General features: G+C 34.7%; 2 protein-coding genes across 2 annotated transcripts in view; one reads left to right on the forward strand and one right to left on the reverse strand.

The window, feature by feature from the left end:
• Positions 1 to 2,016: 2,016 nt before the first annotated feature.
• LOC112047951 (SET and MYND domain-containing protein 4) lies at positions 2,017 to 22,085 on the forward strand. Its single transcript, XM_024085279.2, has 13 exons — positions 2,017 to 2,096; positions 7,226 to 7,423; positions 10,116 to 10,287; positions 11,120 to 11,302; positions 13,712 to 13,855; positions 13,934 to 14,013; positions 14,667 to 14,788; positions 15,235 to 15,371; positions 15,748 to 16,191; positions 17,603 to 17,786; positions 18,535 to 18,753; positions 18,988 to 19,129; positions 21,253 to 22,085. The coding sequence occupies exons 2-13, from the start codon at positions 7,226 to 7,228 to the stop codon at positions 21,442 to 21,444; spliced, it is 2,217 nt and encodes a 738-aa protein (XP_023941047.2). The 5' UTR covers positions 2,017 to 2,096; the 3' UTR covers positions 21,445 to 22,085.
• Positions 22,086 to 22,097: 12 nt separating this feature from the next.
• LOC112047944 (outer dense fiber protein 2-like) overlaps positions 22,098 to 23,209 on the reverse strand; it is a 24,206-nt gene continuing 23,094 nt past the window's right edge. The window contains exons 20-21 of the mRNA XM_052890782.1: positions 23,085 to 23,172; positions 22,098 to 22,515 (exon numbers count right to left, since the gene is read on the reverse strand). Of these exons, the coding sequence (XP_052746742.1) occupies positions 22,330 to 22,515; positions 23,085 to 23,172 (274 nt within the window). The 3' untranslated portion in view covers positions 22,098 to 22,329. The remainder of the gene's footprint in view (positions 22,516 to 23,084; positions 23,173 to 23,209) is intronic.

The following is a 23,209-nucleotide window of genomic DNA, read 5'->3' on the forward strand; positions in this document are numbered from 1 at the left end:
CGTCTCAAGAATCTGCCTTCTGTATTTACCCTAAATCCAGCAATAAAGAGAAAGTTTCTTAACATGTAGCTCGAAGCTTATTGCTATTGACTACTGAAACAATAATAGTTGACTCAATATCATTACTACTAACTAATAATTGTTCTGATTTAAATTAGCACTGTACATTACATTTTTATTATATCATTTATTTATATTTATAGTTTTTTATAATTTTTTAACTATGTCAATACAAAATATAATAATACAAAATATAAATTATGGACGAAGTTGTAAAGACGAGAAACTACTGGAAACATATTATGAAAGATGGCACTCTAGACATCTGTCGAGCCTGGGTATAGTCCTGGGTAGTCTCTCAGGCATATTGGAGGCCCTCTCAGACAGGGGGTTGATTTTTTTTTATTACATTATTATTATTATTATGATCAATATTCCCTCCAATTACCGTGGAACTATTGATGTTACGTCCCGTTGTGTTTTATTCCACGCAATATAAAATATTTATTTAACAAACATGTTTCGTGTTTTCTTCATTTACTCGTAACATCGCATCTTGTTGGAGTTCCTGTGCCAGCTATTCATGAACTTTTCGAATAAAGACACTTCTTCGTGAACTTGTAAAGAGATTCTTTGACAAAGCCAAACGTATTTTTTGTTAAAGCTTTACACTACACCACCCATTGAGTGGTTTTTCCACGCAATTTCGTAATTAAATTAAAGTAAGTAACAACAACGTAAGAGTAACTTTGATTTTCACCATCAAAATCAAAGTTACTCTTACGTTGTTGTTGAGATTTCCGGAATTGTTGTAGAATTTATTACCGCTCCCATGTCCATGGAATTGTTAACTGTAAGAACAGTTAACTATTCCACTCGTACTATAATAATTATAAGTACGAATACAATGTATAAATTTCGAGATTTTCTTATATTATTATTATATTTGTACGTTTATTGTGTCTTGGTATTGTGTACAAAAATATAAAGTTATATTATCATTTCGCTTTGTGTCATTTTAGGTATCATAAAACGTGTAGGCGAAACCACTGACGTACGAGTAAATACAGCTGATATCGTTCAGCTGAAATTTTATTTATCTCAGAATATCTCTTTTAATTAAAAAAAAGTAAAACTACAATTTCAGTTAGCCACAGCTTCACTAACTATAAATACCTATTATGTATCTATGATCTTATTTTCCACAAGTTTAGTGCATAATGTGTCTTATCTATACTAATATTATAAAGCTGAAGAGTTTGTTTGTTTGAACGCGCTAATCTCAGGAACTACCGGTCCGATTTGAAAAATTCTTTCAGTTTTAAATAGCCCATTTATTGAGGCAGACTATAGGCTATATTATCCCTGTATTCCAACGGGAACGGAAACCACGCAAGTGTAACCGCGCGGCGTCAGCTAGTCTTATATACAGCCTCAATAGCTCAACGGTAAGAGCGGTCGGACTCATCACCAAGAGATAGTGGTCCGATCCCGCCCCGTTGCTCTATTGTCGTACCCACTACTAACACAGTATTTCCCGACTAGTTGGATAGAAATGGGAATATTGATCATATTTAAAAGATAAATCTGTAGTTTAGGTATACTTTAGGGTTTATAAGCGCGCTATTGCGACAGCAGAAAAGGAATCCTAACAAATAATGACACGTCACGGGCTCTCTAATTCTGAATTGACGAATATTCATGGATTGCAAATAGAAATTCATTTCGGATTCTCATTCAGAATAAACAAAACATTGCTAATGAATGTTGCAAGGGGCATTACTAAGTGTGACTATACCACAAAATATGTATTATTGATCAGAGATTTAGATTTGTTTTTTTTTAAATAAAATAATTATCAAAATAATTTGCATACCCAAAGTTGTGTTAAGTTCTGTTTATGTATTTCCTAAACGTCTTTGTACATTTACCCGGAGGACAGATGGCGCTTCGTGCTAATATTTCAAAAATAGATCTCTATATCTATCACGTATTCGTACGTTAGTACGTGTAGTTGGGAATAATTTTAGAAAACTGTGCACGTGGTGCTAGCCGGCATTACGTATCCAGGCAAAAAATTCTTCATATTCACTAAGGTAAAACAACTTCTATTTATTCTATCCAGTCTAGTCACTTGACTAGTAGAGTAAGAGCTAGATAAATCAGCAAAAACACCTTAATATGAATACCATTTTAGTTTTGCAATGTTTCTTTTGTTAGAATATATTTTATAAATGAAATTGTGCTTATAAACAATTAAGGTATTATGATATCATAGACACTAAAGCGCTGTTTGTAACTCAAACTTAAGTGCAAAAAGTAGTACATGCATGCATATCGTGAAATCTAGGAGAACTATAATAAAATTGTTTCTTAAAAAGTGACCATGGTAGACATTTCGTTGGGATTGTTTTTTGAATACCATAGATTAAAGGTGTGAAGACAATAATGACAGTATTACCGTGATAGAGAACATTTATTAAGTAAAAAAATAATATTAATATGCTAAAGAAGTAGAGCACTCCAAGGATTCATCATTTACATAATCACGTAATACATACCTATATTCTAATAATATAAGATACATTTTACTCCATTTACTCCATATTAAACTCTACAACTTTACCTATAAACCGAGAACTACTTCATTATTTTATTATTAGAGACAATGGATAATTTTTTCTGTAAAAAAACTGTCCATTGTTTTATTAAATTTCTTTTTCAAGTAACAAGTACTTTGTTGAGAATACATTTTACATGTTAACAATTCATCTTTTATAATTAATGACAAATACAAATAAATAAAATTTAAATTTATAATTTATATAGTACTTAATAGAAATATTGCTAAAATTGTCCAGTCTCCTGCCTTTTCATGATATGAGGGATCTTCTACCACTATTTCAATTATATTATATAATTATATTTCGATTTAGGGATCCGTTTGTAAATTATTAAAGCTTTATGAGCTAATTTTTGTTAGTCAAGTGGCCCCCTCTCTACCACCTCTAAAGTGGTACAAATATAAATTTAAAAAAAAATGAGGTCTTTCCCTACATGCAAAGTGAGGATTATTATTATATCGTCTATCCCATCCTGTTGGGTACCGTTGTAGTTATGTTTGTGCTCTAAATAAAGGGTTAACATTTTAATTAAGGCTATGCCCAAACTGGGCATCCATAGCTTGCAATAAATAATAAAAGTATGACTAAAATAATTCTTATATTAGTCATAGTCATCAACCCATATTCGGCTCACTGCTGAGCTCGAGTCTCCTCTCAGAATGAGAGGGGTTAGGCCAATAGTCCACCACGCTGGCCCAATGCGGATTGGCAGACTTCACACACGCAGAGAATTAAGATAATTCTCTGGTATGCAGGTTTCCTCACGATGTTTTCCTTCACCGATTGAGACACGTGATATTTAATTTCTTAAAATGCACACAACTGAAAAGTTGGAGGTGCATGCCCCAGACTGGATTCGAACCCACACCCTCCGGAATCGGAGGCAGAGGTCATATCCACTGGGCTATCACGGCTCTACTAATTATAATAATCTAATTCTTATATTATATAATTTAATATATGGTATTGCTTGTATAACAATAAAAAATAAATAAATAATTCAATCTACGGAAGCCTATTACTAAGTGTGGCCCGACACGCACTTGGCCGTTTTTTTTTATTTACTACTTTTAGAATGAATTTTCTAGCGAAAATTAACTCGTATAGTTTTTGGTCTAAAATACCTTGGTCTTGGGAATTACCACAGTTCAAACTTCATAGTATACCTCTCTTTAGAGTCGGGTACAATAGTAAGAGTATTATAAAATCACGAAAATATTAAATCAATTTTATTATTAAATAGAAAGTGGCGTGCACACACACATGCAAAAATGCCCTGCCTACCCTGAGAACTCACTACAAACTTGTATTGCGATAGGAATTTTCTATTTTGCACCTCTAGTGCATACCGTAGTTAAAAACCCTGTGCACGCCACTGAAGTCTTGTTACCACTTAATATATTTCTCTTTCACAGTAAATTGAAATAATATTACTCAGCCTGTCAACAATCAGGTCACTACTTTTCTCAGAAACGCCACGAAGAAAAAGTAGGCATTAGTGTACCTAACTTTATAAGTGCAAATATTGCAGTTGGAAGAGCTGGATTAATATTAAATGAGAAAGGCGAACCTTCTGTCGTCGACTTTCAAACAATCCCAACAAGATAATTATTTAACTCGCTACGATTTGTTGTGGATTTTTATGTCGTATATTTCTCAATGTCGGATTATCATTTTAGGAAAGTTGTGAGTTTGTCAGTCTGTGCATCATAGTACGATAACCAAATTTTTGACGGCCTCCGTGGCGCAGTGGTATGCGCAGTGGATTTATAAGACGGAGGTTCTGGGTTCGATCCCCGGCTGGGCCGATTTAGATTTTCTTAATTGGTCCAGGTCTGGGTGGTGGGAGGCTTCCGCCGTGGCTAGTTACCACCCTACTGGCAAAGACTGCGTTTGGGAAATTCTGATTTTCATAAATCCCATTGGAAGGAACCATAGATTTTTTCGGGATAATTTGAAACCGATGTTCTGCTTCAAGTTCCAATATATCTCTATACTAGCTGACGCCGCGTAGTTTTACCAGCGTGGTTCCCGTTTCCTTAGGAAAACCGGGATAATATATAAAATAAAGCCTTCCTCGATAAATGGGCTATCTAAAATCACTGAAAGAATTTTCAAATCAGACCAGTAGTTCCTGAGATTAGCGCGTTTAATCAAACAAACAAACTCTTCAGCTTTTATAGATTAAAATTCATCAAAATAATTCAGCGGTTTAGCCGTGCTATTAATAACAATTAAGAAAGAAAGAATGAAAAAACGTTTATTTTAAAATTGTGCCACACACCACAATGTCGAAACACCAATGCAGCGTCCGATGCCTCAACCACCTGAGCAAGGCAAGACCAAAACTTAAGTAGTGCCAAACACTGTCATGTTTGGCACAACCTTGAAAAAGGGATCAGCTCAGCATTTTGCTGCATGATCCAAGCAAATGCTGGAGCATACAAGACTGATTTTCAGCTGATACCCTCATCCAGGTGACACCACGGATAAACACAGCCACACAGCTACATAAAACTATTATAAATTAAACTTTAAACAACAAACAAACTAAAATTAATAAATGTTAAATAAAAATAGAACTAAACTAAAAAAATATAAGAGTATTTTACCAAATCTTAGAAACAATAACAATTTCATAATATTTAGATATATTAAACAGTAATTACAATTACACATAATAACTTTCGCATTTATAATATTAGAATATATGATAGCTTTAAGAGCTTCGTAATAGCTGACAAAACGGAATATTTATTATCCCTCATGCATTTGTATCTAATTACGCCAATCATTTTCCACAGCCATCGCTAAACATTCATAATCGTATATAACCGTTATACTTGGTATCCAACTTAGAACTAAAACATGCCCAGCGAACTTCAGTAGAAATACAGTTTTTAAAATTGTGCAACTCGTCGAAAAGAAATTCATTTACTTAAATAAATTTTCTGGACTTCGTTTGAGCTCAATAGAACTCCCTCCGTTGATAAAAAATATTATTAAAGAAAAGTACTGCAAATAAGAAAATACTTTTCGCTTCCTTTCTCAATGTGCAATTATGAGAATCTCGACTAATAGAAATATTCAGTTGAAATATTGTACTATGATGAATAGTACTAGTAATATTAATAATATTCTTTTAAATTATATACTAATCAACAAAGTAATAATGAATAAAAAGTAACTGCATTTGTGTACATACCCGATATATATCAGACATCTAATGAAAAGGATTGATTTGTATAATGTATTACAAATAAAGAAGTCTAGCTCACATTTTGCAATATTATTAAATAATTCTGATAAGATGAAAAGGATTTCTGACATTAGGTAGTAGGTTAACAACATTATAGCCTTTTAAAATTCATGTTTTTTTATATTCAGAAAGAATACAATAAGGAACTTACTTAACTTAACCTAATAACTATACAAATCATGCCCACGTGGAATGGTGGCAAGAATACTGGCTGCATTTCCGCGCTGGACAGCCAGGCTGATCCTTTACGCAAAAAATGAGCCAGCCCTTCTGTCACCAGTCGAGGCAACTCGCCGCCGAAATGATTCGGTAAAATTTTTTGGCACTGCGACTCCATGGCCCAAGGGTCTCCACGGTAAAAGGTACAAATATGTAACTCTCTGTCAGAGAGGCATACTTGAGCCACTTACCGGTTTCAGCTGTTTCTGCTGCGGCTCCCGGTCTTGATTTTGTCTCCCTGATATGACACGGTGCTAATGTGTCAACGCATGTAGTGTCCCACATTAAGGCCCGCCCCATTTCCCAGGGAACCAGCGTCAATACATCAGGTACAGGTATTTTTGGGGGTATTTAAAATTTTTAATTTTTAGTTGCTCTTACCTAATCTTATTTGTGTTTGTAAAATCTCTGTGACGTAGTTGTTATCATTGGCATATACCCAGTAATTAAAATGCATTTACCATCAATAATTAAATATTTATATCATTTTTTTATTCAGCAAGATTGTACAATGTACAATGTACATAGCTTGGTATGTTCATTGTACATTGTATGTTGTGTGGTAGGTAGATAGTCACGTAGCCGTAACTCTTGACATTTAGAGCACTGGAAATGCTCAGTGCTAATTTTAAACGGCCAATAGTTAAATGTACAAGTAGGTACGATCGATATCGCTTTCAATTAATAGCAAAACGATGAAACATACGAGATTTCACAATGATTTTCCCTTACAATCCGCTATTCCACGTATGTCAACTAGCCAGGCTCTAGTTGACACACGTAAGTTTATAATATATAGAGTAATGCTAAGCTTCTTGTGATGTATCCATTGAAACATTTTCCATTTTTTGGGCTTAACATGCATTTCTCATGGTCGCTCTGACAAATGCAACCTTAAATGTGAATTTTCAATAGATTGTAATTGCAGGTAGAATGTAATTGCAAGAGATATCTAAAAATTCGCACTTCAACACTTCATAATTATCTTTTAATGTATTTGCAAACAGTGCAGCTCCATGCTGGGGCAAAGAAAAATTGTATTAAGTAGACAATATCTATTATAGGCTGCATACATAAAAGCACGCTCTGCAGATAGTCATAACTTTGAATTTGTTTTCTTTAGATGCCCAGAGTGTACGAGGACTTTGACCCAAAATACGCCTCTATATGCAGCGATGTTACAGTCTACTCAAACAACAAAGGCTTCTTCAAGAGTCTGGCGGAAGAAATTGTTTCTTTGGCTGAAGTAGACGGCTGGATGCAGACATTTGAAGATGTTGAAGATGACAAAAAAGTTACAACCGTATTGGAAAATAATACTGTAAGTACAAAAACTGCATCGTTGGTCCGATAATTAGTCTATGTGGTTTCAGATCATGAGGTCCTGGGTTCGACTCCTGGATCGGGCTGAAGATACATTGAGTTTTTCTTTTCAGAAATTTTTAGATTAAAATCTCAGCCTGGAGTTTGGTTGTTAGTAGTGTTGCACTTTCGTTCCTTAGAGAGCACGTTAAGCCTTGGGACCTGCAAATTCGCTAACTTTGACTATGTTCACGGATATACTTATACTTGTACGGGTATTCTATGTAACAAAATGTCATCCGGTGCCTACTATGACAATCCTTCGTGTATACAGGGTGCTGGGGAGTATTACCATTAACTTCTGGGGTATTCTTTACCAAAAATTAATTAAGAATGTTCAAGAAACATATGTTATTTGAATTACTTTTTATTATAATAATACTATGGGAAATACTGAGCAACCTATATATATTAGGTAGATCACATTTGTCAGTTAATTTCATGTTTATTTTAATAGGTTGTTTTTGCCAAAAAAAAAATATTAAAGACCATATTAGTAAATAGCTCAGCTGGTCATTATCATTAACTTACTCGTATATGAGATCGTCATTAAAAACATTAACTCTCTAAACCTACCTGCATGGGACCAGTATATCCCCACTCCTATACTCCGCAGGCCTGGTCCTAAAGTGACTCGTTAAAATTGGCTAATACTTTTTTTATTATGATTTATTATGGAAAACAAACAACAATTTTAAAGTTCAAATAAAAATCTATACTTATAATAAAAAGTACCTAATAAGCCAAATTCTGTACATTGATGATATTTTGTTAATTTTAGTTGGAGAGCTGATACTGAAGCCCAAAGTATTTCTTTTTTTGTCTGTCTGTCTGTCCGTATTTAATGTTGACTAGGCATTACACTGAAACTACTGAATGAATTTAAATGACACTTGGCACAATTTGAGACTAAAATATGTAGACAATTAAATCGGAAGGGGGTGGTGAGGCCTTAAAGTTTGTATGAAAAATCCTTCATTTCTTAAGTTACATTTGTAAAAATTGGTATGTGTAATACCAAAAAAATACTAGAATAATTTTATTACGATTTTTCAAAACCGTAACCCTAAATGGTTAAATAAGGGTTGAAGTTTTTTTATAATATAAATCGTTCGTGTTTTGAAATAAAGTTTTGAAAAATGATTAGTTGACCATTTATTATACATAACACATGCGAAAATATAAATAGAAGGGGGTGAAATAGGGGTTGAAAGCTTACATCGATTTCCACGCGGACGAAGTCGTGAGTCTTGAAATATAATGAAATGTTTGTCTTGATGTTTTCATATTAATTTAGAAATTCATACTACTTCATAAAAATATCTAATCTTCATAATTGTAAAAGCTTAGATAATATACTCCTATATTTCTAAAAGCAGCCTAATAATAATATTCAAATAACATTACTTTCTTACTTGTCTAATTTTGAATCACAGTAGTGAAATACGAACTTATGATAATAAATTGCTTTAGCCCGAAATATTCACAAAGGAATTCGTAATATGATTCCATTACTGAAGTTGCTTTCAGGTAATTAATTTAAAAGCATTTATTCACCATACCCAGCTAATATATTCGTGAATAAAATGAACCTCAATGTACAAAACAACATCTAACATTAAAATGTAATCTTATATACTACATATAAATAAAATGAAAGTCTGTCTGTGATTTCAAAGCACCTGTGTTTTTTCAAGTGCTTAAATATATTTACACGGCACTAAAACATCAACATGTTGTTGATGTTTTAGTGCCGTGTTTTAAAATTGTATGCCTGTGTGTCTGTCCTTTTGTCTTGCTGTGTCAGTTCTGTGGTTTATTTGGCTTATATATGGGACGAAGGTTACTGAACAATATAATATAAGCTATTCGACGGCCTCCGTGGCGCAGTGGTATGCGCGGTGAATATACAAGACGGAGGTCCTGGGTTCGATCCCCGGCTGGGCAGATTGAGATTTTCTTAATTTGTCCAGGTCTGGCTGGTGGGAGGCTTCGGCCGTGGCTAGTTACTACCCTACCGGCAAAGACGTACCGCCAAGCGATTTAGCGTTCCGGTACGATGCCGTGTAGAAACCGAAAGGGGTGTGGATTTTCATCCTCCTCCTAACAAGTTAGCCCGCTTCCATCTTAGACTGCATCATCACTTACCATCAGGTGAGATTGTAGTCAAGAGCTAACTTGTAAATAATAAAAAAAAATATGTACTCTTTATGGCCTAATAAATATTTTTAACCGACTTTTTAACCGAACCGAAGTGGATCTCAATTCGAAGCGTATGTGTTTTTTTTTAATGTTTGTTACCTCATAACATCGTAGTTTCTTAACCAATTTTGAAAATCCTTTTTCATTTAAAGGAGTATACTTCTAGTTTGGCCCCATTTCATTTTCATGAAAATCGGTTCACTAATTTTGTGTTAAAAACAATAATATACACAATAATTAATTATAAAAAGTAACATACGCTACATTTTAACCCCCTATTCTCACGAAAACGGGAACTACGCGAGTGAAAATCTCGGAGGGCCAATTGTCTGTTATAAAATTGAAAACAGAATGAAATGATCTTACAAGAAGGTGCATATTGAAACTGGATTTTATTACACTGATATTAAATACCCGGAGCTATTGTATTGCTGAGTTATTGTTTTCAGATAATGAACGCTCTAAATGAAGTTCTCTCGAGAATTCAGCCGATGTTCCGTGGAAAAGACGCTAGGATATCATATGAAAGGCGGATGGCTGCACAAACTTGTCTAAAAGACGGAGACCTGACAAAGAGTTTAGCTTTAGCCAGCCAAGCTGTGTTACGAGCTCCTATGACAGGTAATTAAGGCTCTTGGAAGCTTAAATATGAAATATCGGTTAAGTTTTGTGTATTTTTGTTACTAATATTAAAGAGGTGAAATTTGTGAATTTGTGAGGTTGTACAGAATAATTTCTGGAACTACAGAACTGGTTATAAAAATTCTTTTAAGGTTTTAATAGGTTATATTTTTCCCGTATTCCCAAGTGGTAGTAGATCAAGTAGAAACGACATTCACACATCTGTTTAATGAATGAAAAGTGTTATAAATCAAATTAAAATACATAATTAAATTACATTAAAAAAATATATAGCGAGTAGGTTGCTTAAAAATTTCGCTGACTAAACTATCATTAACCATTATTAATCACTATTAATGATATTTTGGATAAGAGTTTTTGAGGTAACCTACTCGCAATATAGTTTTAACGTACTAAATTTGATATAAAACACTCCTCATCCAATTAACAGATGGGTGAAGGTCGTTTCTTTCTTCAAATCTTATACTATAGGAAACGGCAACCACGTGGATGAAACCGCGGCGCGTCGGCTAGTGTATATATAGTGTGTATATACAGCTATATTTTGAGTACTTAGTGACTTCCGAAATTATTTTAATTAGATAAAAAAAAATTATTTTGATAAAGTTTTGCTTCTTGAATCATGACGTATGAATAATACCTATTACTGGCAACTATTTTTTGTCTGATTGTACTATTATTTGATTTATTCCGATGAAACTGGAAATGATGAATCAACTAGCAGCAAGAACGAAAAGAATAATTAAAAACGTAAATCTACTTCTATCGAAAAATCATTATAAACCGTATGTAATAAATAAAATTATTATAGGTACTGAGGAAATCATCGATGCAGGAGTTTCGCTAGCGCTCGCTCTCTGGCTTCGCTCGGAAATACTATTACGATTCAATCGTCCTGAAGCCGCTTTAGAAGATTTAAAAATAGCTCTGAAGGAGAGACTACCCGCCCGGATGAGATCCGAGTATTATTGGAGGATGGGACACTGTTATAAAGGTTGTAGTTTTATTTATCTGTGCTTTAACCGTCCACTAAAAAGGAGTATGTTCTCAATAAACCTTTAGGTTAGGTTAAAATATTAATAAATATTTCAATCTAACGAATGAACTAACTAAAAATGTATACCTTCATAGTATGACCTCGGCTTTGCTACAACTTCAGTTAGTTTTATAATTTATCAGAACGAGTATCCAAAGCTGCTTTAGAAGGATCATATTGATTGTCTGGGCAGTCCGCGGAAAATGGGAGTGTTAACTGGTTCGAAATGTTTTAAACTCCGTAACTCTACATCCGGGTTTATAGTCCCGGGCTCTGCTCGGCGTTTCTCTTTCTGCTGTATACTATAAACCCGACACCGACACGGTGTATTCAAACTATGAGTGAGACGAATAACTAAGGTAATTTTAGAATTTAAACTATCGTGAGTGTTATTCATATTAATTGATTATGAAACACGGCTAAAACTCACGTGATATTAGGTCGGAGTATGCCCTCTAGTACCTCGTAAGATACGAGAAGCAATAATCGGGATCATGGATGGTCGCTGCCAACAGCGTGGAAACCGTTATTTCTTTCATTGTCACATATAACAAACTTGGAACAAGATAGCGTTAGTGCGGTTGTAAGCGGTTTGCTTACAAGAAGACGAGTCTAATGAAGATGACATTAATGAACCGTCGGAGAGCATAACGGAACCTTCACTCCCCACCACTCAACCCCTCTCCCAACGCGCGATGCGAGCTGCTGCGTGCTGCGCCGCCGCTTCGTAGTTTGGATGGTACCGCGTTGTAAGAACCAGCTCATGACTAAGGGCCTTGTATGGGTCCGAAACTAGTCGGGCATACTCCGACGTGAGATTAAGCCGTGTTTCATTACCTAAGGTAATATTCGTCTCACTCAAAGTTCATCACTATCATCTGAAAATAATAATCGGTATCATTATTAGGTACAAGACATTCAGCCATGTATTGATCCAAGGCTCTACATATACAAACATAACAGATATGTGTATATTCTTAGGTTAGAGGGTATTTGAAGAATTTCCTGCGCGAATCGTTCGCTTCTTTGTTCGCTAGTTTTCTCTGCAGCGGTATAGTAGAAGCGAGGTCTTTTCATAATTTTTGTAGTGTTATGTGTTTGTTATTCGTGTTTAGTAAAGCGTGCAAGTGTTAATATTCTCGTGTTGTAAATTCAGTGTTCCATATATTTTGCGAATACTTTAGCCCTCGTTAAATTTTCATGAATTTGTTCTTATAGAAGTTGAGAATTACAATTGCCTTTAACATTTATTTATTTTCAACCCACGACCCAGTTATATAAAAATATAATAAATTTAAATTTCCTCCTATGAGTTCTTTGTTTACGAAAACTTTATATTAAAGGTGGTTAGTGGTTGAGCCAAGATGCCACAAAAAATACGCGCCAAATTTAGAAAATCCTCCTTTTAAAGTCGATTAAAAATAAATCTCCTTGGCCTGTTTTCGGCTAAAATTTCAATGGTAAAAAACGTCAAGACTTTCCTACTAACGGTTGCTCCAATTCTTATGATTATTACGTAATTTAAAACATTATACAACGGCACTGTAGAAATTAAAATTTGGGGGAAATGTTAGAATTAATGAAACTTACAGACGTTGACAAAATGATGAGTCAACTTTTATATTTACGAAAATTCTTGATTTTGGGAGCTAACTGGGTTACCAGGTAATGAAAATTTCTGAGCGTCGGAACGAAATAATGTACCACGCAATTTGTGAGACATTGTGGGTGTTTAGTTGTAGGTATAACTATTAATTAAGCAACAATAAAAAAACATCTCATTTGTAACAACTTTTGGTAAAACATTTTTCCCTCCCTCCCTTTGGTCCCCCCATATAGGCGGGACCAAAATTTTATTAACATGATTATTCTTTGAAACCAAGGGTAATATAATAAAAGTGAAAAGCGATGCAGCGTGAACAGTATCGAAAAATGTTAAAAAAGATTTAATTAATACCCTTTGTGTAAAATATTTCCACAGCGAAGCTTTTTCAGCTATTCTGTATAAGCTTTGTGGAAATCTACAATGGGTGGGCTCATTTCCTTCACCCTCGGAATGTTCTTGACTGCCCACGTTAGTATAGATAGTGTCAACCCCAACGACCCGCTTTTGCCTCGTACTTACTCGTACTAGTTTACTCATACTATTATGTATTATATACCTCGGTCTACTTCCTTCCCGAGTCACATTTACCTACAAACAACTTACGACAAAGTTCAACCAGAACCCCGGCGGTAGCTGTCGGTTTTATCTTTTGTTACCGAGTAAATCCCCGCATATTATTTACCATAACACAAACATTACACATATAAAACACATTGTTTATTATCGCTATATGTTCACAAATAAACGAGCTTTGCTTTCAGGAGCTGGTGAACCAACGCGTGCTAAAGTATCATATGAATTAGCTGGTAGACTACTTGGAAATAATGAACAAGCGAAAGCTCAGCTGGCTAAAGATATTGAGTCTTTGGACTATACTTCTACGCCCAAACATCATCACAAGCCAGGTATAAAGACACGCGGTCGCGCGTCCAGCCAAATTCGAAAGAATAGGCACTAATGCATAAATCGTTATTCTTTTTTAGAGGTATATGTTACTGGAGGCGCAAAATTGAATTTACCGTCTCTATCAAAGAAGGTAAAAGTTATTGAAGAAAAGGACAAGGTATGCAAGGAAAACTTTCTTAAAGCGTCTATGTATGATACTGCTCGTACTCGAACATGCAATTACTTAAGGGAAACTTCAATCGCGCTGGAAAGTTGTTACAAACATGCTTTTAACTTCTTTTGAATTTTTCTCTTACACCGATATATTCCAATATACCTACTTCTATGATTTTTTTAGAAAATAATAAGTGTAAAGTGGAATTAAAGTATATGTAACAATAGTATAAGTATTTAAGTGGACAGTTTTATTAAATGCACTATGCATTTAATTTCCAAGCTTTTTTATCGCTTATAATAATAAACATTATAAAAATATATATTTAAAATTAAAGTATATTTATGATATTAAGTATTAAGTAATATTTTATTAAATATATATTATCCTATGTTTATCTTGAAATAAGTAAGTTTGAGAGTAGAATATAATATTATACTTGTTGTATGTGGAAACTTACAGTCACAGGTAAAAATAATACGGGAAAAATAAAAGTAAGACCAAGGATATATTTTGTATATCTTTAAATGAATGTATTTGTAAAGTAATCAGGTATTCTTACTAATATAGGAAATTATTATTATGCTAAATATATAGTTACTGTGGAAAATTATGTTACTAAACCATTTATTTAAAAAATATTTTACGTTATCCAGGGCCGTTTTGCTATTGCCGACGAAAATGTAAAAGTTGGAGATATCCTATTAGTAGACAGACCGTATGCAGCGTGTTTGCTCTCAGAATACTACGGGTCGCACTGTCTACATTGTTTTCAGAGGTTAATGTTTTGTTTAATTAGTAGCCGTCGCCTACATACGTTTGCAAAATCGTGATACCTGAAAACTTTCTGTCGCTTTCAGAAACTTTCCCGCCGCGTCTCTCTGACTGACTGTTAGCGACAAACTCGAAAGTTCTGACCGGATTTCCATCGGGTCTTCATCAATAGTGTAGTGATTCATGTGAAAGGATTTAACCGAATCTCCTCGAAACTCCTGAACCATTTTCGTAAACGCGGTTTTGTATACATTGTTTGTAACATTACGGTAATTGTTATAAGAGTCTGGGAGCTTTCATCGAAAACGTTTCCTGCGAAATTTCACAAAACTGCATGAAACATCTATATTTTAAAGGTAGTTTTATACCCACTTTGTCTTCTACATAGATCACGTACAAACGAAGACCACACCATTTTTCGAATTAAATAAATAAGTGATTGTTTCTTAGATTGGAAAATTGTGATGATGGAGCTCCGGTGTGGTGCCCAAATTGTTCAGGAGTTGCGTTTTGTACAACAAAATGTCGAGATGCCGCTGTGTCTACATATCACGCCTATGAATGCCAGTTTCTTGATCTTTTTATAGGTAACTCATAACTATGACTAGTATTCATACTTCCATTTTTTTATTCTTTACAAGTTAGCCCTTGACTATAATCTCACCTGATGTTAAGCAGGCTAACTTGTTAGGAGGAGGAATGAGGATGAGAATCCACACCCTTTTCGGTTTCTACACGACATCGTACTGGAACGCTAAATCGCTTGGCGGTAGAGTAACTAGCCACGGCCGAAGCCTCCCACCAACCAGACCTGGACCAATTAAGAAAACCTCAATTTTGTAAATCTACCGCGTACACTGCTGCGCCACGGAGGCTGTCAAAAAGGAAAATTTTGATTTGTTTGTTACACTTGCAAGCTGACACCACTGAACCAATTTTTAAAAATTTATCATTTGATTTCAGGTTCTGGAATGTCAATGCTTAGTCATATTTCCCTTCGCATGGTAACACAAGCTGGATACGAAACAAGTCAACAGATATATGCAAAATATTTAAGCAATGAAATCAAAACCGTCGAGAGCTCGGTATTAAATGATATCGAGGGCGTAACAAAGAAGAATAAATTGAAAAGTAGAAAAGAGAGACTCAATCGAACTAAGAAGGGATTAAAAAGCTTTGAAGAGAAAAACTCAAACGACGACGCAATAGAAACAAAACCTGAGGACAAAGCGAGCTATAACGAAATGTTGGAATTAACAGCTGCACAAATTTACTCTCTATGCTCACATTCACAACAAAGGAAGGGAGCAGATTATTTAAAGAGAATAATAATGGGAATGTTCCTAACTCAATGTCTAAAAATAAGTGGATACTTTAAAACATGTAGCGAAGATAACATGACGAAAGGTAAATTTTGTACTACATTATCTTGAATAATATACAAAAGGGAGCACCAGGCAAGATCTTTACATATTTTAAAACAAAGTCGCTTTGTTTGTTTAGATATTTTAAATTATGCAACGGATTTTAAAGTGGCTTTTAAAAATAGTTAGAGTCAAGAATAAAATTCATACGGATTTACTACAATAAAAATGCTATTCACTTACATCGCAAACTAAGTCTATCTAAGTCTTTCAATATCTTTTAGTATATTAAAGTGGGCGGATAATTGTGCCTTTGAATATATTTAAAGCTCTTTTGAAACATATTATCTATCTAAGTAGCAGTGTAGTATTTTTAGTTTATAAAAATAGAAGTTGTATATTTTATATGTATTTAAGATAGTATAGATATTTCTGTGTAGTATTACTAAGTATGTATTACCATGTAGTTTATCTTTATTAGGGGACCACCTACATTCCCACACCAAACCGTTAACTTTAATTGATTCCTATCAACAAAGGTTGTCTGGGAGAGATCGCTTTAGCTATAGGGCCGCATTTGCACTTTAACTTTTACTTTAAGCTTCCTATGAATAAATGTTCTTGTAGGTATTTTTCTGTAAGAAATTAAATATCACGTGTCTCAAAAGGTGAAGAAAAATATCGTGAGGAAACCTGCATACCAGGGAATTATCTTAATTCTCTGCGTGTGTGAAGTCTGCCAATCCGCATTGGGCCAGCGTGGTGGACTATTGGCCTAACCTCTCTCATTCTGAAACGAGACTCGAGCTCAGCAGTGAGCCGAATATGGGTTGATAATGATGAAAAAAAAATGATTTTTCTGTATGTTGCAATATAGAATAAAGAAATAAATAAAATAAAGTCGCAGGCTTCCAAAAGTATTCCACTAGCTAAAACAACTGGCTCATTGGTTCAATAGTTAGCCTACGTTGCTACGTATAATAAGGTTCTGGATTCGAATACTGGAAATACTAAGCATTCTTTCTTCTAAAGAAATTGTCAGTTAAACTTGTCATGCCGAGTTGGGAAGCTCATGGCGTACCCCGTGCTTTGGAGACCACCTTAAGTTTATCAATGATGATTTGACATTTATCAATGATCGCTAAAGAGTTTAACAATATATCCATAAGTTCGCAAACCCGCCCTGGAGCAGCGTGACTGTTTGAAGAGAGGGGATATGAATTACTATCTAACATGCGACCAAGTGAAGATAAATAGACAAAATGTCGTGCAATGGCGGCTTGTTGTTCCACTCCCATCTCTTTTGTACCAACGCAATGAAAGTTGAAATTTGCCTATTTCTTTTCACGAGATTAAATCGTTGGTCACATGTTAATTAAAATAGGCTTAAGAAAATTCCAAGTCAAACATATTTCTAATCTGGATATTAGACTGCGTTAATATTCTTGTTGCAGCCGAAAAAAATACTTGTGAATTGCTCGTTCGCAATTTGCAACTGTTGCAGTTTAACGCCCATGAAATTTACGAAACAGTCCGTGGCAATCATCAGTTCAGCGGTTCCAAGCCGGTATACACTGCAGTGGGCATATACCCTACTGGGGCTTTGTTTAATCACGAATGTTATCCCGCAGTAGCACGGTTAGTATATTAATAGAGTAGCTACTAACAGTATCCACAGTAAAAATAGTCCTGATAATCCTATACGAGTAGAGTCTTAGGCCTAGGATGTGAAGAGATCAATTATATGAAAAATTTAATTGAATATATCACACTAATACTAATATTATAAAGGCAAAAGTTGGTGTGTAACTGTGTAAGTGTGAAAGTGCGTGTGTATGTATGTTTGTTCCTCTTTTACGCTGCGGCTACTGAAGCGATTTGGTTGAAATTTAGAATGGAAATAGATTTTACTCTGGATTAACACATAGGCTATACTTGATCCCGGAAAATCCATGGTTTGTCACAAATGTCATGGAAGTCGCGAGCGTTCGCTAGTTATATTAAAAAGGTGAGGTTCTTTTTTCTTCTTCCGCTTGTAGAAGAAAAAAATACGTATTTCTGAGAATTTTGTTCCGAGTCGAATATTCGCAAGTTTTACTATTCTCTTGTAAGTAAGTTCGTAAACAAGCGAGAAAAATTTTAAAGCTAACTTAACTTTAGATTTAACAGCTATATTTTTTTATTTGTAGTCTATATATTTGAGCCAAAATATATTCTCACGATGACTACACATGATAATTTGCGATACAAAATTAATTTAAAGTTATGAATGAATTAACAAGCACTTTGAATAAATAACAAGTCAACTTTCGGAGTTTGTAAACTCTCACAATATTCCTATATGCCCGTCCTTTCAGAATATTATATAAGAACATTATTATTACAGATATTTTGATAGGCAAAATATAATATTACGGGCAATACGACCTCTGCGACCTGGAGAGGTTGTTTCTGAAAATTACGGTCCCCATTTTCTAATGCGGGGACTGAAGGAACGGCAGCGAATGTTGGCCTCCAGATATTGGTTCTGTTGCGATTGTACTGCATGCAAAGAAAACTGGCCAACTCTTAAACAAATGGATGCAGAACCAACCTTATATTTAAGGTGAGAATTTTCCTATAGTAAATATTATTTGTCAATTTCCTTGATTCTCTACGAGTGTCAAGTCTTCCAAAGTACATTGGGCCAGCGCCGTGGCCATAACTTTTCTCATTCAGAGAGAAGATTCGTGCCCAATAGAGAGCCGAATATAGGTTTTTAATAATGATGATGATGATGATGGTGATGATGAAGTATTATTAACGGATGACATAAAATTACATAAACTGTCACTTTCAGGTGTCCCAATGATAAATGCCATGGAAAATTTAGACAGGGTAAAAATATAGCCAATAGATGTCCAAGATGTTCTATTAAAATTGACAAAGAGTTATTCAAAGATCATATCGACAGTATTAACGAATGCCTATCTCAATACAAGGTATACTATAATAAGCAACTATTACAATAACAAAACGGCTACCCCTGACATAGATAAAGGTGCCAACTTAAATTTATAACACATTTGCTTGTAAAGTATCGCTTATTTCACCAATTTCAATATCGTAATGTATCTCATTACGCACATGTGCCGTAATGTAAAGTAGAATGCACATGTGTCTTAATGTAATATAAAACCTTTGTCATCCGTCTAAAAACGAACGGTACTTTTTTAAATCTTGGCAAAGAGTTTTTATGTCAGAAAAGTGTTCAATGCAAATTCGTTTTCAGAAAGAGTATTCAAAGATACGTGCGCTTTAATAATTACAGCCTCTGCTTTCTTACTATAGCTCTCGCCTTTGGCTCGAGCTGCAATATCGCCTCGGCTGTAATTTTCAACTTACCGCACTTATATCATAATGTACTATTATTTCATATCCCAAAATACATATGAGGGTACATTTCTTATGACGGATCTCGTACTGAAAGGTTTTGCCTTACACAACAGAGTCATGCCCTGATGGTACTGATGATACTTTCGGGGTTTCGTCTTGAAAGGCCCAAGTTGTTGAGGCATCAGGCCACAGAACAGAAAACGCTAAAAGTTAACGCTTTTGCATAAAACTCGAAAGTGTTAAAAAATGCGATGTTTTGTGGCCTAATTCTAACATAAACAACATTTGTTTTTTTCAAGAAACTCTTAGTAGCAATCCCGACTTGGAAAGTTGGGTGATGTTACAGTCTGCTTCGGAGAGCACGCTTTGACGGCCTCCGTGGTGCAGTGGTATGCGCGGTGGATTTACAAAACGGAGGTCCTGGGTTCGATCCCCGGCTGGGCAGATTAAGATTTTCTTATTTTGTCCAGGTCTGGCTGGTGGGAGGCTTCGGCCGTGGCTAGTTACCACCCTACCGGCAAAGACGTACCGACAAGCGATTTAGCGTTCCGGTACAATGCCGTGTAGAACCCGAAAGGGGTGTGGATTTTCATCCTCCTCCTAACAAGTTAGCCCGCTTCCATCTTAGACTGCATCATCACTTACCATCAGGTGAGATTGCAGTCAAGGGCTAACTTGTAAAGAATAAAAAAAAAAAAAAACCATTAGCACTAGTCATTATAATTACCTAATAATGTGATAGTTCTATTACAGAAACAATCATTATAAGCCTACCTAAGCCGTGTGGTAGGTCGCTATATTCACATTTCGTATAAGAAGAGAAGCCTAACCCTATAGAAGATGATGGACTAATAGTTAACTTTGAATATTCACGACATATTTTTAGATCATGTACTGCAGTAGGTGAAGATAGTTTAGAACAATTATTAAAGCATAATACAAAATTTAATAATATTGTTAGATAGATAACGCTAGCAAGTTTTACAACTATTTTAAATGTTTGCATAGTTTTAGATATTATAGACAGAGTTTCACCCGCTGTGCTTAAGGAATTCCTATTCGCATGTAAACTGATTAATGAAGTAACCATAGATCTAATATAGATAAATCTATGGAAATATCTAATTGTAAAGTAGATCAGAGCCGTGATAGCCCAGTGGATATGACCTTTGCCTCCGATTCCGGAGGGTGTGGGTTCGAATCCAGTCCGGGGCATGCACCTCCAACTTTTCAGTTTCAGAGCAGAGGTCATGTCCACTGGGCTATCACGGCTCGTGGATTTAAGTTACGTGACTATTTTTTTCGTATTCCTGACAGCAAACCTTTTCATTTTATATCCATATACTGGGGGTAAGGTATATATATATATATATATACCTTTTCATTTTATATTTCAAACAGCCAGTCCGCCATTTTGGGGAGGCCGCCATATTGGATTTGTAATGACGTTTTTTAGCTAGTCATGTATTGTCATCAGAACTCAGAGCGTGTGCAAAATTTCATCTTAATCGAAGATCGGAAAGTAGGTCAAATTAAGATTCCAAGATTTGATTTTCTTACATATACATACTTACAAGTGAAGCTAATGTAAGCGTGTTAAAAAAGGAGGTGGAAAGTTTTCGCTTCATATAATTAATATTCCATAAGTAAGACGAAACAAAATGCAAGTCTAAGTTTTCCTGAAATATTGAATAATAATATATGTTGTATGTATTTTGTACGTATCTAGGATGGAGCAAAGGCAATGGAACACGAACACCCGCAAGAAGCCATTCAAATATTGTCAAATGCAGTGGATAGCTTTTACAAAATGGCACAACCTCCGCACCGAGAAACGCATATAGCTCAAGAGTCGCTTAGGTCGTGTTTTGCAACAGAAGGAAACGTATATATCGTGAAAACCGAACAGAAAGAGAAATAGTTTACGCCATGGAAATGTTTCATTTTTTAAATATGTGCGTGGAGTTTGAAACACTTTTTGCGGTGATTTTGTACGCATATCATATTGATATATCTGATAGTATAAAATATCGTTGAAATATAATTAAAACTATCATTATAATATAAATAGGTAATAGAAAAGATTTGGTAAAACGAAAATAAAGCACTTTGTACCGTCAAAAATGTATTTATTTATTTGTGAATATGCGATACATTTCCGTTACGTTCATAAAATGCAAATTTAGGTTTCAATAGTTTTATAGTGATTGCACAACATAATTTCTTTCAACACGAATACGAAACTAAATTTGCTATTTAAGTTTCTTCTAAAATAAGTCTCTCTTTCTTATAAAGGTCTAAGCGTGTAGATTACAAAATGCGAACGACACTTTCTATTAATTTTGTTACAAAGGGCGTGCGTGAGTAAATTTATTTCTCTTTAGGAATACTACAAATAATATTGGGACATACAAGTTATGTATAAAAACAAAATACAAAAGAGGCATTTCGTTCAGACTTGATATATGTATATTTAAATGTATTACTAAATTATTAAATAAAGGAAGTATTGTTTTAAATGCCCTTATATTTCACATACATATTTAAAATGCTTTTGATTATCCAAATCAAGCAAATTTCCTTCTTTACCGATCAACAGAAGTAAAGTGACTTAATGGGAAATATATGTTTTTATATAAAACAATTTCAAAAATAGTAAATAACCATCGTTATTGAAAAATATGTTATAGTATATGTTAAAAAATTAAAAAGAAAAAAGTGTATTTATTTATATAACCAATCGGCTAACAAAGAATTGCTCAACATGTAAAAAATTAAGAGTTCTTCTTTGAATAAGAATAAAGTCTCATTCAAAGAATGACTTGCAAGTACATTCCTGAGCCTGCGCTTCTGTATCACCTTCTCCTTCTCCAGTGCTAGATACTGCATGTCTTAGAGCATTTACTTGTGTGTTAAGGCCTAGTATCCTCAGTTGTGCTTGTTCGAAGTTTTCACTCAATCTCTTTATCTGGCACTGCATACGATTTTGCACCTGCAATTATAATAAAGTTGTATTGAATTGTCACTATTTCTATTTGTGCGAAGGTGAATTGGAATGGCTAAGAATGCCAGGTCTCAGCTACATAAAACGTGCGTACGCTCGTCTTCTCCATTTTCCTTTATGGGGCTGAGGACTTGAACTTTGAGATTTACTGACCGCAAACGTATTGACGTGTTCGAAATGTGGTGTTAGAGAAAAATGCTCCGAATCCCATGGACTGCATTTCGATCCAACGCTTTTATACTTACCCAATTCAGAATCAAACCAAGACTAAGACAATCAGAAGACAAGAATCTCTACCATCTGACTAAAGCGAATCGGCTATTATTATACAGATCGGCTCCTATAAGTGGACTTGTCAACACCTTAAAGTTATGGGAAATACTCCCGAGCACCCTGTATATTATCTAGTTAAGTGGATCAAACCCACAGCCGTAGTTGCAGAAGGTGGATAGCGACTCTATCCACTGCGCCATGTGACCGTCATATTTCTATCTTTCGTCAAATAATATTACTGATTGTTATCTTGATAGAAATGTTATTTTTAGACTATTACTTACTTCCTCTCTTTCCTTTTCGGCGGTCTTAACTTGTGCCCTTGTAGCTGCCAATTGCCTTTCTAACTCACCTACAGTAGTTTGCATACACCTATAAATATAATGGATATTAATTTAAACGTATTTGT

This window comes from Bicyclus anynana, chromosome Z, assembly GCF_947172395.1.
Source record: "Bicyclus anynana chromosome Z, ilBicAnyn1.1, whole genome shotgun sequence".
Classification (NCBI taxonomy): domain Eukaryota; kingdom Metazoa; phylum Arthropoda; class Insecta; order Lepidoptera; family Nymphalidae; genus Bicyclus; species Bicyclus anynana.

Excerpts from the sequence above, each read along its gene's own strand:
- LOC112047951 (XM_024085279.2), top strand. The coding sequence starts at position 7,226 with ATGCCCAGAGTGTACGAGGACTTTGACCCAAAATACGCCTCTATATGC. Across the intron at positions 10,288-11,119 it reads GTTACGAGCTCCTATGACAG|GTACTGAGGAAATCATCGAT; the intron begins GTAATTAAGGCT and ends AAATTATTATAG. Across the intron at positions 15,372-15,747 it reads GTTTCTTGATCTTTTTATAG|GTTCTGGAATGTCAATGCTT; the intron begins GTAACTCATAAC and ends ATTTGATTTCAG.